General features: G+C 40.2%; 1 protein-coding gene across 6 annotated transcripts in view; it reads left to right on the forward strand.

Annotated features, from left to right (window-relative positions):
* BICD1 (BICD cargo adaptor 1) overlaps positions 1-14,602 on the forward strand; it is a 283,414-nt gene that overhangs the window by 220,346 nt on the left and 48,466 nt on the right. For all 6 annotated transcript variants that reach the window (XR_004259913.1, XR_004259912.1, XM_032248276.1 and 3 more), the window contains exons 5-6: positions 6,473-7,567; positions 13,378-13,529. Coding sequence is in view for 4 of the 6 variants with exons in the window: in XM_032248276.1 (XP_032104167.1) it covers positions 6,473-7,567; positions 13,378-13,529 (1,247 nt within the window). In the remaining 2 variants the exon portion in view is untranslated. The remainder of the gene's footprint in view (positions 1-6,472; positions 7,568-13,377; positions 13,530-14,602) is intronic.

The raw sequence follows: 14,602 nt of genomic DNA on the forward strand, positions 1-14,602 counted from the left end.
CAAAAAAAAAAAAAAAAAAAAAAAAAAAAAAAAATTCCATTTTTGACCCAAAAACAGAGACTGTTTATCCCTTCATTTAGGCGTTCTTTAATTTCTTTCAACATGCTTTATAATTTTCAGAGTACAGATTGTCCTTAACTCATGACGGTTCGACTAAACTTTTCAATTTAACAATGCAACGAAAGCAGTGCACACTTAGTAGAAACCATGCTTCGAGTACATATACAACTGTTCTGTTTTTATTTTCAGTACGGTATTGAATAAATTACATGAGTACCTATACAACTATTCTATTTTTCATTTTCAGTACAGTATTGAATAAATAACGTGAGATATTCAACCTTTTGTTATAAAATAGGCTTTGAGAGGGACCGGGCATGGTGCCTCACACCTATAATCCCAGCACTTTGGGAGGCCAAGATCTGAGGTCGGGAGTTTGAGACCAGCCTGACCAACAAGGTGAAACCCCCATCTCTACTAAAAATATAAAAATTAGCTGGGCGTGGTGGTGTATGCCTGTAATACCAGCTACTCGGGAGGCTGAGGCAGGAGAATCGCTTGAACCCGGGAGGTGGAGGTTGCAGTGAGCTGAAATTGTGCCACTGCACTCCAGCCTGGGAAATAGAGTAAGAACCTGTCTCCAAAAAAAAAAAAAGGCTTTGAGTTAGATGATTTTGCCAACTGTAGGCTAACATAATTGTTCTGGACACTTTTAAGGTAGGCTAGACTAAGCTATAATGTTTGGTGGGTTATGTGTATTAAACGCATTTTAGACTTATGATATTTTCTTTTTTTTGAAAGGGAGTCTCACTCTGTTGCCAAGGCTAGAGTGTAGTGGTGGGTGCAATCCCGGCTCCCTGCAACCTCTGTCTCCCAGGTTCAGGTGATTCCCATGCCTCAGCCTCCCAAGTAGCTGGGACTATAGGCGTGTACCACCACACCCAGCTATTTTTTTATTTTTAAAATATTTTTAGTAGAGACAGGGTTTTCCCACATCGGCCAGGATGGTCTTGAACTCCTGACCTCAGATGATCCACTGCCTCGGCCTCCCAAAGTGCTGGGAGCCACCTGTTCCACCTGGCCATACTTTTGATATTTTCAACTGACAGTGAGTTTATTGAGATGCAACCCCATCACAAGTTGAGGGGCGTCTGTATACATGTTGCACTTCTTTTCTTAAATTTATTTCTAAATGTTTTTTGATAGCACTATAAAAGCAATAGTTTTATTAATTTTATTTTTGATTGTTCATTTCTAATATATAGAAATACTATTGATGTTCATATATTGATCTTGTATCCTGCAACCTTGCTATAGTTGTTTGTTATTCCTAATAGTTGTTTTTTAGTGGATTCCTTAATGTATTGGGATGATCATATGGTTTTCATCAAGCATTCTGTTAGTTTGGTATATTATATTTATTGACTCTTGGATGTTAAATCAACATTGTGTTCCTATGATAAATTGCCTTTGGTTATGTTGCTGGATTCAGCTTGCCAGTGTTTTGTTGAGGCTTTTGTGTTTGTATTCATAAGTGATCTTGGTCTTTAGTTTTCTTTTCTTATAATATGTTTCTCTGGGGTAGGGGGGTGTTTTTTAGGTTTTTTTCTTTTTTGAGACAGATTCTTGCTCTGTTGCCCAGGCTGGAGTGCAGTGATGTGATCTCAGCTCACTGTAACCTCTGCCTCCCAAGTTCAAGCAATTCTACCTCAACCTCCCAAGTGGCTGGGATTACAAGTGCCCACCACCACATCTGGCTAATTTTTGTATTTTTAGTAGAGATGGGATTTTCACCATGTTGACCAGGCTGGTCTCAAACTCCTGACCTCAAGTGATTCCCCTCTTCCTTGGCCTTCCAAAGTGCTGTTTCTCTCGTTTTGGTATCAGAGTAATACTGATCTCGTATAAGAGTTGAGAGGGGCCTCCATCTTTTGAGTCTTCATCCAGCTGACTGACTTTTGTGTATTAGTGTGTATGAGAGAATTTTCTTTTCACCACATACTCTAAAATGTATACTTTTTTTTTAAACAACTGATAAATTCCCTTATATAGAGTTTGTATGTTCTATCTTGATCTTTTTTCATAGAATTCTCTTTTGATGGGGCACAGACATGCATTATCAGAGTTGCTTCTCTTCAAACAGAGAAAAATTATTTATGAGTTCTGTTTGTACATATTGATGCTATGTATACTGTTGCAAGAATCACATGATCATTCAAATGTCAGACTGAGAGTAAAAAGACTTGACTGGGGAGGGTGGCTCTCACCTATAATCCCAGCACTTGGGAAGGCCAAGTTGGCAGGATTGCATGAGGCCAGAAATTCAAGATCAGCCTGAGCAACATAGGGAGACTCCATCTCTATTTATGAAAAGTCTTTAAGGCTGGGTGTGGTGGATCACGCCTGTAATCCCAGCACTTTGGGAGACCAAGTCAGGCAGATCACCTGAAATCAGGAGTTCGAGACCAGCCTGGCCAACATGGTGAAACACCATCTCTACTAAAAATACAAAAATTACCTGGGCCTGGTGATGTGTGCCTGTAATCCCAGCTACTTGGGAGGCTGAGGCAGGAGAATTGTTTGAACCCAGGAGACGGAGGTTGCAGTGAACTGAGATCACACCACTACACTCTAGACTGGGCGGCAGAGTGAGACTCCATCTCAAAAATAAAAAATAAAAGGTAAACACTCACTGAAGTTAAAAATAATTTCTATGGGATATAGTAACAACAATAATAGTAGTTAACATATGTTGTATACTTACACTAGACTAAACAATTTACAAATACTGCAGTCAGGTTTTCTGGCAAGACAACCAGCTCTGCTGTGAAAAAATAAAATCCCTAGTTTCAGAAGTGCCGTTTCTTAACTATTCTCAGTCACTACAGAAGATTATAATAAACTCCTCAACTCTCTGCTGGATAAATTCTTTACAAATGGAAATTAAAATAGTAATACTTAAAATGTATAGTAATTTTAAGCTTTAAAGTGCTTCGCATTTTATTCATTCAAAACACTAAATCTGAAACAGTCTAAGCATCTGCTCTTTGAAATCCAAATACAGTTTAAGGTATGCTAAGCCTCAATACCTGAGTGAAAATATACTGTTGGAGTTTTACAAAATTACCTGTATTTTAGTAATTTTTTTTGTCAGGTCAAACTTAATTATCTGGGAGAAATATATATGATATATTTATATGTATATAGTATTAATATACATTTATGTATGTGTGTAATATATATGTAATTTGGATACAATTCCCTATTCAATTGATTTCAGCAGAAATGTATTAAGTATGGAAGTAGTACTGTATAGCAGCAGTCCCCAACCTTTTTGGCACCAGTGACCCATTCATGAAAGAGACAGTTTTTCCACAGATGGGGTGTGGGTGGTCGGGGGACATTAGATTCTCATAAGGGGCATGCAACCTAGATCCCTGGAGTGTGCAGTTCACAATAGGATTCGCACTCCTGTGAGAATCTAAGGCTGCCACTCATCCAGCAGGGGGCAGAGCTGAGGCGGTCATGTTTGCTCGCCTGCCACTCACCTCCTGCTGTCAGCGGTACTGGTCAGCGGCCCGGCGGTTCGGGACCCCTGTTATATGGGGAGGATACACACATGCAAGAGACAGTGTTCTATTCGATGTTTTCAGGAGATGCTATCATGAAGACCTTTTTAGGGTTAGGAAAATGTTTATATTAAATGTGAACTGGCAGAGTCCAAATTGAAGACTATTCTAAAGGCATTGCCTTATTTATCATAACACTTCTGCTGCTAAAACAAGCTTCAGACACATTCAGTACATTTTGTTTTGATCCAATAGCTATTTGATCCAGAGGCTTTTCCTTTTGAAGGGTCTTTTGGAAGCAACATTATCTGTAATCATGTGTACTAATCAAATAATGTTTACACTTTCCAATGCAAATTTGCATTTTTTTTTTCTTTGAGACGGAGTCTCGCTCTGCCAACTAGGCTAGAGTGCAGTTGCACGATCTCGGCTCACTGCAACCTCCACCCCCCGGGTTCAAGCAATTCTTCTGCCTCAGCCTTGAGTAGCTGGGACTACAGGAGCAAGCCACCATGCCCAGCTAGTTTTTGTATTTTTAGTAGAGATAGGGTTTCACCATATTGGCCAGGCTGGTCTCAAACTCCTGACCCCATGATCTGTCCGCCTCGGCCATTTTTGGGGATTTTTTTTTTTAGAGGCAGGGTTTCACTGTGTTGCCTCAGCTCCTGGGCCCAAGTGATCCTCCTGCCTCGGCCTCTGGAGTAGCTAGGACTATGGGCACAACCCACTGCACCTGGCTCCATTTATGTTTTTTGTTGTTTTGTTTTGTTTTGTTTTTGTTTTTCAAATTTCACTTCCAACATTGTCACTCTTTGTTTCTTTACTGCACTTTCTTTCTTGTTTTAATCATTTTTGTAAAACATCACATGGATTTATCACTAGGAGACAAAACAAGGGAGCTACATCTTTAGCTGTCTGTGAGTGAACTGAGTACCAGATATGTAGTAACCAATCACTGGCCGACTTTGAATGAAGTGGTATCATTGGCCACTGGTCATGATGTTATGTAGTGATTTTATAGACTGAAGAGCTAGCAGCGAAGATTGTGCATTATGCATTGCTCACAATCAATATATTTGGTCACTGAAATTTGAACCATGGTTTGGGGAGTAGCTGGTGTTTTAACTAAAGCTTAGTAACTGAAACCTGTGCATACCAGAACCTTGCCAAGAGAGGACTACCATGGTAGTTAAATGAGGGGCATCAGGTTCCACAAAGGATTATAAAAATACTACTCTACTGTATTATTCATTTACATATATACATGTATATCCTAAAGTAATAAGCTGGTTTTAAAATATTAACCATACTTAATGATTGATATTTATTATATTATAATTATAATAATTTTACTGGCCATCTAGGGATTTAGAAGACTTCAGAGGGATTTAATGTACGATCCAGAAAGTTTGAAAGTTTGAATTGATACCTTCCTTTAGATCTAAAGATATGGGCCAGGCGTGGTGGCTCACGCCTGTAATCCCAGCACTTTTGGAGGCCAAGGTAGGTGAATCACTAGGTCAGGAGATCGAAACCATCCTGGCCATGGTGAAACGCCGTCCCTACTAAAATACAAAAAAATCAGCCAGGCGAGGTGGCGCGCACCTATAGTCCCAGCTACTCCGGAGGCTGAGGCAGGGGAATCGCTTGAACCCGGAAGACGGAGGTTGTGGTGAGCCGAGATCGTGCCACTGCACTCCAGCCTGGTGACAGAGCAAGACTCTGTTCCCCCGCAAAAAAAATTTACACTGCAATTTTATATATGTAGTGATTTCATATATGTAGTGATGTTATGTGGTGATTTTATGTACACTGCAATTTCATATATACCTATGTTTAATGAGACAGTATTTTTGGACACCTGAGAGTTTTTCATCACACAGTAATACCATCTATATAAATGTATCACATTATTTAAATTAATTACTAATATTTCAACTTCTATTTTGGACTGAAGGAATTGAATTGATTTATAAATTGTTCTTTTAGCCCTAAAATTCTGTATGTATTCTCTGACTTTTATATTAAAAACTATTAAAGCTGGGCACGGTGGCTCATGCCTGTAATCCCAGTGCTTTGGGAGGCTGAGGCAGGGGGATAGCATGAGCCTAGGAGTTCAAGACCAGCATGGATGACATAGCAAGACCCTGTCTCTACACACACACAAAATTAGCCAGGTCCACACCTGACACGTGCCTGTGGTCCCAGCTACTCAGGACACTAAGGTGGAAGGATCACTTGGGCCTGGGAGGCAGAGGCTACAGTAAGCCATGACTGTGCCACTGCACTCCACTCCTGTGTGGGTGACAGAGTGAGACCCTGTCTTAAAAAAAGATAAAAACTATCAAGTGTAGTGCATGTTTAATTTGGGGACTAAATACTTATTTTTAAGGGGGTGGTTAAAGTACTCGGCATTATTTAGTAAGTTAAAGCCTTGGGTTTTAAACCTGATTTGGAGTTGAGCTCTGGGAAGGAAAGGATGATTGATTCATAGCACCCTGAGACACTCACGTACGATTTGAAAAGCAGATGTACTCTAAGGCTATCAAAATAAAAATAACACCAAGTACTATGCTTATCTCTTAAAGTCATGTTGTTTTCTGCAAGGTGTTAAAAATGAAAATAAGATTGTTCTAATAACATTTAAGTTTCATGAGCATATGTGTATGATACAAGCAAGATTGATGGGTAACTACTTGCAGTATAGTTTTTTTAGAATGATGTACTTTTAGATTGATTTTCCAGACCGCTGAAATAAAAAATACTCCAGTTTAATTTGAAATAATGGGAATGTTGGCTCTGATGCCGTGACTTTAAGTGTATACATGCCCAACTGTGAATGGATTAAGCTCATCATTGGCATTGCATTGAAGTCATTCAGAGATTCTCTTTTGCCATTGCAGGTAGAGCGGGAAAAGGCCATTCTTTTGGCCAACCTACAGGAGTCACAGACACAGCTGGAACACACCAAGGGGGCACTGACGGAGCAGCATGAGCGGGTGCACCGGCTCACAGAGCACGTCAATGCCATGAGGGGCCTGCAAAGCAGCAAGGAGCTCAAGGCTGAGCTGGACGGGGAGAAGGGCCGGGACTCAGGGGAGGAGGCTCATGATTATGAGGTGGACATCAATGGCTTAGAGATTCTTGAATGCAAATACAGGGTGGCAGTAACTGAGGTGATTGATCTGAAAGCAGAAATTAAGGCCTTAAAGGAGAAATATAATAAATCTGTAGAAAACTACACTGACGAGAAGGCCAAATATGAGAGTAAAATTCAGATGTATGATGAGCAGGTGACAAACCTTGAGAAGACCACCAAGGAGAGTGGGGAGAAGATGGCCCACATGGAGAAGGAGTTGCAAAAGATGACCAGCATAGCCAACGAAAATCACAATACCCTTAATACGGCCCAGGATGAGTTAGTGACATTCAGTGAGGAGTTAGCTCAGCTTTACCACCACGTGTGTCTGTGTAATAATGAAACTCCCAACAGGGTCATGCTGGATTACTATAGGCAGAGCAGAGTCACCCGCAGTGGCAGCCTGAAAGGGCCTGATGATCCCAGAGGACTTTTGTCCCCACGATTAGCCAGGCGGGGAGTGTCATCCCCAGTAGAAACAAGGACCTCATCTGAACCAGTTGCAAAAGAAAACACAGAGGCCAGCAAAGAACCAAGCCCAACTAAGACCCCCACAATCTCTCCTGTTATTACTGCCCCACCATCATCTCCAGTATTGGATACAAGTGACATCCGCAAAGAGCCAATGAATATCTACAACCTTAATGCCATAATCCGGGACCAAATCAAGCATCTGCAGAAAGCTGTGGACCGGTCCTTGCAACTGTCTCGCCAAAGAGCAGCAGCTCGGGAGCTAGCCCCCATGATTGATAAAGACAAGGAAGCCTTAATGGAAGAGATCCTCAAGCTCAAGTCCCTGCTGAGCACCAAACGGGAGCAGATCGCCACATTGAGGGCAGTGCTGAAAGCCAACAAGCAGGTAATCTCATTCTACTGGTGAAAGCATGCTAGTCAAAGCTTTCTTAGCTAATTCATTCCCTAATTTTATTGAGTATCCAGTATCATCAAGATGACAGTTCAGATTCTTGGTCAGTGGAGAAATAAAACTATGTCCCAGTGCCAGACCAGAATGTTCTAATAATTACTATGTTTAAATGAGTGAATGGCTGTAATATCCATGCCCAGCTAGGTAGAGGCAGAGGTGAGGAAGTTAAAGCAGGAACACAGAGGACCCAGATGCCTTTCTGCAGATAGAGAAAGGCGGTTCAGGCAGTGCTGGGCTGAAGCCTGGCAGTGAGTGACTGTGGAAACAGGAGATGGAGGTTGGCAGAATAAGCTGACAAGGCAGGTTACACCAGCTAGGGAGATACAGCAAGAAAGACAGACACCCCGCAGGCAGCTGGAGCAAACAAGGAAATCTGGGTGCAGACGGTGAAGAAGGTCTGCTGGTCAATAACTGGAACCCAGCTTTGGACCTGGAGGTTCAGAATCAAGACTCAATTTCTAGGGGTATAGCAAGTTATTATTTATTTTTTTATTATTATTGTTTCGAGACAGCCTTGCTCTGTTGCCCAGGCTGGGGTGCAGTGGCGCCATCTTGGCTCACTGCCACCTCCACCTCCTGGGTTCAAGCGATTCTCCTGCCTCAGCCTCCCAAGTAGCAGGGATTACAGGCGTGTGCTGCCATGCCTGGATAATTTTTTGTATTTTCTGTAGAGACGGGATTCCGCCATATTGTCTAGGCTAGTCTTGAACTCCTGACCTCAAGTGATCTGCCCGCCTCAGCCTCCCAAAGTGTTGGGATTATAGGCATGAGCCACCGCACCCTGCTAAGTATAGCAAGATTAAAAGGAGTGTTTTGTTTTTCATCCCAAACTTAGAGAAACAAAAGTGCTAAACAAATGAGCAAGTCAGGGATGAAGGGCAAGACAGCTGTGAGCAACTGAGTGCTTAAAGAAACAAAGCCAGGCAGATCGTTACCAACAAATTAAACAGTTCGGGGCCACTTTAGCAAGCAAATGAGAGAGCGAGAAAGACAGAGTGTGAGATAGTATGAGAATGAGCTCTACCTGTGCCGGTGACTGCATATCTGAAATTTAGGTTCATTCGGGATGTTAACTCTGCTGGGTCAGAGCTTAAGTAATAGGGAGCTTTTCCTAGCTATTCATCTTGTCCTCCTGGACAAGTAGTAATCTTACAACATGGCCTAATTCCCAGCTCTCTGTGATGAGTGAATTTGTTTTCCACCCTTGAGTTTTACCTGGGTGGGAGTGCTGCGAGATATAGGCAGGAAAATTCTTTTCTCATTTGTTTAGTTACATTTGAGAAAGGTGCTGAGTAAATGTTGGTGTTGATAAAGAGAAGCAACAAAGCACCAAATGCCTTCTTGCAAATGCAAGCAGTGCCAGTGAATGCTAGGTCATGGGAGCTCTAGCTCTTTGGAGAATGAGGGTTAATTTCAGATTCAGAGTGCCTTCTCCATTTGCCATCATCTGGGGGAAACCACACCCTTATTACATCATCTACAGTGCAGCTTTAGCGCCCTCATCTCTAGTGCCCATAAATCTATTCATATAATTGACATTTATACCATAAGCTATAATATTGTTTGCACTATTAACATGTTTTATATAAACCTAAGGGCAAAATATGACTTTATCTTGTGTTGCCACTTTAGAGAAATAGAAAAGGTAGCCAGGCAAGGTGACTCACGCCTGTAATCCCAGCACTTTGGGAGGCCGAGGTGGTCAGGAGTTCAAGATCAGTCTGGCCAATATGGTGAAACCCAATCTCTACTAAAAATACAAAAATCAGCCGGGAGTGGCAGCACACGCCTGTAGTCCCAGCTACTCGGGAGGCAGAGACAGGAGAATCGCTTGAACCGGGGAGGCAGAGGTTGCAGTGAGCAGAGATCGCGCCATTGCATTCCAGCCTGGGTGACAGAGTGAGACTCCATCTCAAAAAAAAAAAAGAGAGAGAGAGAGAGAAATAGAAAAGATTAGGGTGAATGAAGAATTTGTGAGATATTCAGAGTGGTCATAAATAACCATAAGACTTACACAACCTTTATCAAGAACATGCTATCCTGGGGCATTCTTGGTCAACCCATCAGATAACTCCTCTGATTTCTTCCTTTTTTTTTTTTTAAATATACATTTTTCCCCCTCCCGCTTGACTTCTTCCTAAAGGTTGAATATTAACAACCTTTAGAAACCTAGATCTATAAAAATGTCAAGATGGTTAACTGAAATATAGATAAGGACACTTGGCCAACCAACAGAGACTAATTTGTGAACAGGCATTCATTGATTACATATTTTCTGGGAGGCGGTAAGTAGGGATGCAAAAATAAATGACATAATCTAGTAGGAGTTCCACAATTGCCTGTAGCTGTTTACAAGATAAGACTTACCAAGCACTTTAGCGTGATGTAAACAGTACCACAAGAATTAAGAACAGAACAAAGCATTCCTAGCTGAAGTTTTCTTTTCACAGTGTTTTGTGGTACAGGTTGAGTATGTCTTTTTCAAAATGTTCAGGACCAGAAATGTTTCAGATTTTGGATTTTGGAAATTTGCATATATACATAATGTGATATCTTGGGGATGGGATCCAAGTCCAAGCATGAAATTGACTTATGTTTCATGTATTCCTATATACATAGCCTGCAGGTAATTTTATACAATATTTTAAATAATTTTGTGGCTGAAACAAAGTTTTGACTGCGACTCATTACATGAGGTGAGGTGTAGAATTTTGTGGCATCGTGTCAGCACTCAAAAGGTTTCAGATTTTGAAGCATTTTGGATTTTGGATTAAGGATGCTCAGCCTGTACCATTGGCATTACATTAGAGTTCCAGCCTATATGGGCTCAGTGAATTATATGAATTAAGTCTACATGTTCATGATGTTAGGCCTGTTGCTGTGATGCTTATGTGTTGTAAATAGCTTCAAGTATTAACAGATGACATTCACTATATTTAGACATTGTGGAATGTTCGTTTTTAAGGTTGGGGTGAGAATTCTGGGATATAAGGGGAAAAAAGGAAATCTCCCTGTTTTAAAATAGGCATTCTACTATACAGCCATAAGAAAGAATGAGATCATGTCATTTGCAGGGACATGGTTGAAGTTGGAGGCCATTATCCTTAGCAAACTAATGCAGGAACAGAAAACCAGTTATTGCATGTTCTGGTGCACATATGTACACAGCACGGTACATGCCTTCTGATGAACTCAGTAAATGCTTATGAAGCACCATCCATCTAGCACTGTGCTAGATGCTGAAGATTCAAAGTAGACTAACATATTGTCCCTGCCTTCCAGAAGACTCAGCCTCCTGGGAATATCCGGATAAAAACACAATTACAGTTCAGCATTACATGTGCTGTAATCCAAGTTATGAGAACAATTTAGAGGAAGCAACTAAGGTTTCCTAGAGGAGCGAAAAAGACTTCACAGAAGCAATTATACCTTAGTTTGTTCTTAAAGGATAAGGAGTTGTTTTCCAGAGGAGGAGGAAATAATTCCAGACAGAACAATAGGTAGAGAGGCTTAGGAGTGACAGAATAGAATGATATATTTAGGAAATGCTCACAAAGGTCTATGTGGCTGGAAATAAGACTTTTTTATTTAGAAAGTCAACTTTGGAATGTGCAGAGAATATGCTGAATGCAGACCTCAGCAAATTCAATGGGTTATGGTTACTTAAAAATTACTTAATTCTGGAAAAGCTTTGCATAGTCTGTGGACAAACGAATCCACAAACAAAACTGAGGCTTTGGGGTATTTGTCACAAATAGTAAATGAATATGTTCTTCTATTTCAGATCTAGCTCTTCTTTTATTCTCCTCTTTATTCCCTTTAGATGCTGACCATGGGACTCTGTGCTTACAAATTTGTTACATCTACATTTTCACAATTTAAATGTAATTTTCTGTTCTAAATGAATATGTGTCTAAGCTTTTTAAACACTAAACAACTGCCATTTTTCCCCAGGTCAATTTCTGCATTCTGGATAATTTTCTGAATCTGTAATATTTCTGAAGATTCTTCCAAGTATTAATACTACAGAACATTATGAATAAAGTCTCATTTTAATCTGAATTCAAATTCAATCAAAACTCATAAGAAACTACTTCAGAATCAAAACAGTAACAAAGTACCCTATCTCAACATTGGTTTAGTAAAGAAAGAATTTATTTCTATAGATGTTGGCATTTTAAATATGAAGATTTGAAACTGCCCATTTCAAGCACAAAAAGAAACATTAAAAACCAGGGTAGTCTTCCTGGGAAATCCCATTAGTAATGGATTTTTGTACTAGTAATAGGGTTTTTCATTAGTATGGGATATTTGTATGGACTCTCAAAAGTTATTTCCACTTTGTAAAAATAATGTGTTTCCAGTTTGGCTTCAACATGCAAACTGTGTGCTATGCATCAAACAGGCAGTCCCTAAGTAAACACTGATTTTATGCATTGATTCAATGTGGGATTTTTTCTTATTTTTTTATTTTTTTTTATTTAAGACAGAGTTTCGCTCTTGTTACCCAGGCTGGAGTGCAATGGCGCAATCTCGGCTCACCGCAACCTCTGCCTCCTGGGTTCAGGCAATTCTCCTGCCTCAGCCTCCTGAGTAGCTGGGATTACAAGCACGCACCACCATGCCCAGCTAATTTTTTGTATTTTTAGTAGAGACGGGGTTTCACCATGTTGACCAGGATGGTCTCGATCTCTTGACCTCGTGATCCACCCGCCTCGGCCTCCCAAAGTGCTGGGATTACAGGCGTGAGCCACCGCGCCCGGCCGGGTTTTTTTTTTAACTTGCTACTGTGTGCTAGGCTAGCTCTTGATTTGAAACACTGTTAATTCCAAGAAATTCAGACATGCTCAAATCCCAGATTCAAACAAATGGTTTTCACTCATTCAACATTTTGTAACCCCTACTTTTATGGAGATTTTTAAACAACTATATTTGACTATAATTCATTGTTTGGACAAATTGTATGCAAATTAGAAAGCAGTTATTTATTACTTCTTTCTCTTAAACATATAATAACATGGATTTATAATTTATCATATATTCATATTATAAATTACAATGGTGTATGTCTTTTATTCTGTGTTTTGGGCCCACTGAGCACAGGTGACAAAATTTGAGTTCTAACATATTCCAATTTGATTATTCCAACTGAAGCTCTGCTTCTTTACTAACTTCTTAGTAAAGTTTTTCTTGTGTAAAGTTTCATTCTGGCTCCCTTTTTGTCCTAAAATTCCATGCCTTCAGCAATCTGCATTAAATGTTTATTAAACTACTGTCATTCTCTTAGCTCCTGATACTTTGGCTCACAGCTGGCCTCTAGGGCAATTTAACCACATTATAAATTCACAACACATTTGACATTAAAGAAAAACTTCCTGGCTGGGCGAGGTGGCTCACACCTATAATCCCAGCACTTTGGGAGGCTGAGGCGGGTGGATCATCTGAGGTCAGGAGTTTGAGACTGTCCTGACCAACATGGTGAAACCTCGTCTCTACTGAAAAATACAAAAAATTAGCAATTTCGTGATTTTTTTTTTTAAAAAAAGAAATGAAAGTATGATTTTTTTATTTAAAAAAAAAAAAAGAAAAACTTCCTGTGTCCCAAGTGCATACCTATGTGTATATGGCTTAAATCAATTTCACTTTCCTTTTATAAAAGAACATAATAGGCCCAGCATGAAACAATCTGTATGATGGATTTTCCTGATATGAAAATTGTAAGCAGTGTGATTTTTCTGCTTTAGACAGCTGAGGTGGCGCTAGCTAATCTCAAGAACAAATATGAAAATGAAAAAGCAATGGTGACTGAGACCATGACAAAGCTTAGAAATGAACTGAAGGCTTTGAAAGAAGATGCTGCAACCTTCTCATCCCTGAGAGCAATGTTTGCAACAAGGTAACAGTATTTTCTTCCTAAGACTGGGTGTGGTATGTGGGGAAAAGCCTTTAAAGTTCACAGCCCTGTCTTTGTGCATGCTGAGTGTATTTGGTGTATAGTCTAGGATGGTAAAGTGTGAAGAAAATATGTGGAATTCCACTCTGACGTATACAAAGTCAAACCTTCTGTGCTGTTTTCCAGAGTCCCCTACTGAACATTCTGGATCCAGAAATTCTATTACATAAAAATATTTTTATGTAAGGTAATATTAATAGACTGTTTGTAGAACTTATGCACCCCAAAGAAATAGACTCTCCCTCCAAATGAAAAGCTTTCAATAAGAAAAAAAAAAACCCATTTCCTAGAATAACTAAATATTATATTATCACTCCTGAAATACAGTTCTGTGATGGAAGTACATGAAAGTATAGAAAAGTGCCTTACTTATCCTTAGTACTGTGCGAGAAGATACCGTCATAATGAAGGTTAATAGTCATCATATCAACTAATTACTTAGAATATATATGTATTTTTTTGAGACAGAGTCTCACTGTCACCCAGGCTGGAGGGCAATGGCACGATCCTGGCTCACTGCAACTGCTGCCTCCCAGGTTCAAGCAGTTCTCCTGCCTCAGCCTCCCATAGATTCACTCTTGTTACCCAGGCTGGAGTGCAATGGTGCGATCTCGACTCACTGCAACCTCCATCTCCCAGGTTCAAGCAATTCTCATGCCTCAGCCTCCTGAGTAGCTGGGGTTACAGGCATGCGCCACCATGCCGAGCTAATTTTTATATTTTTGGTAGATACGGGGTTTCACCATGTTGCCTGGGCTGATCTCGAACTTCTGACCTCAGGTGATCCACCCACCTCGGCCTCCCAAAGTACTGGGATTACAGATGTAAGCCACCACACCGGCCTATATTTTGTTTTTAAACATGAAGTGATTGTTAAGAATGTGTTTGATTTGAAGTTTTCAGAATCTTGGGATTTTCAATATACTGTTGAAATACATTTTTTGTTGTCACAATGCAGTGTCAAGAAAATCCACCTTTTTTTTTTTTTTTTTTTGAGATAGGGTTTCCCTCTGTTG

The sequence above is a fragment of the Sapajus apella genome, unplaced genomic scaffold (genome assembly GCF_009761245.1).
Source record: "Sapajus apella isolate SASKATOON/1434 unplaced genomic scaffold, GSC_monkey_1.0 scaffold66, whole genome shotgun sequence".
NCBI lineage: Eukaryota > Metazoa > Chordata > Mammalia > Primates > Cebidae > Sapajus > Sapajus apella.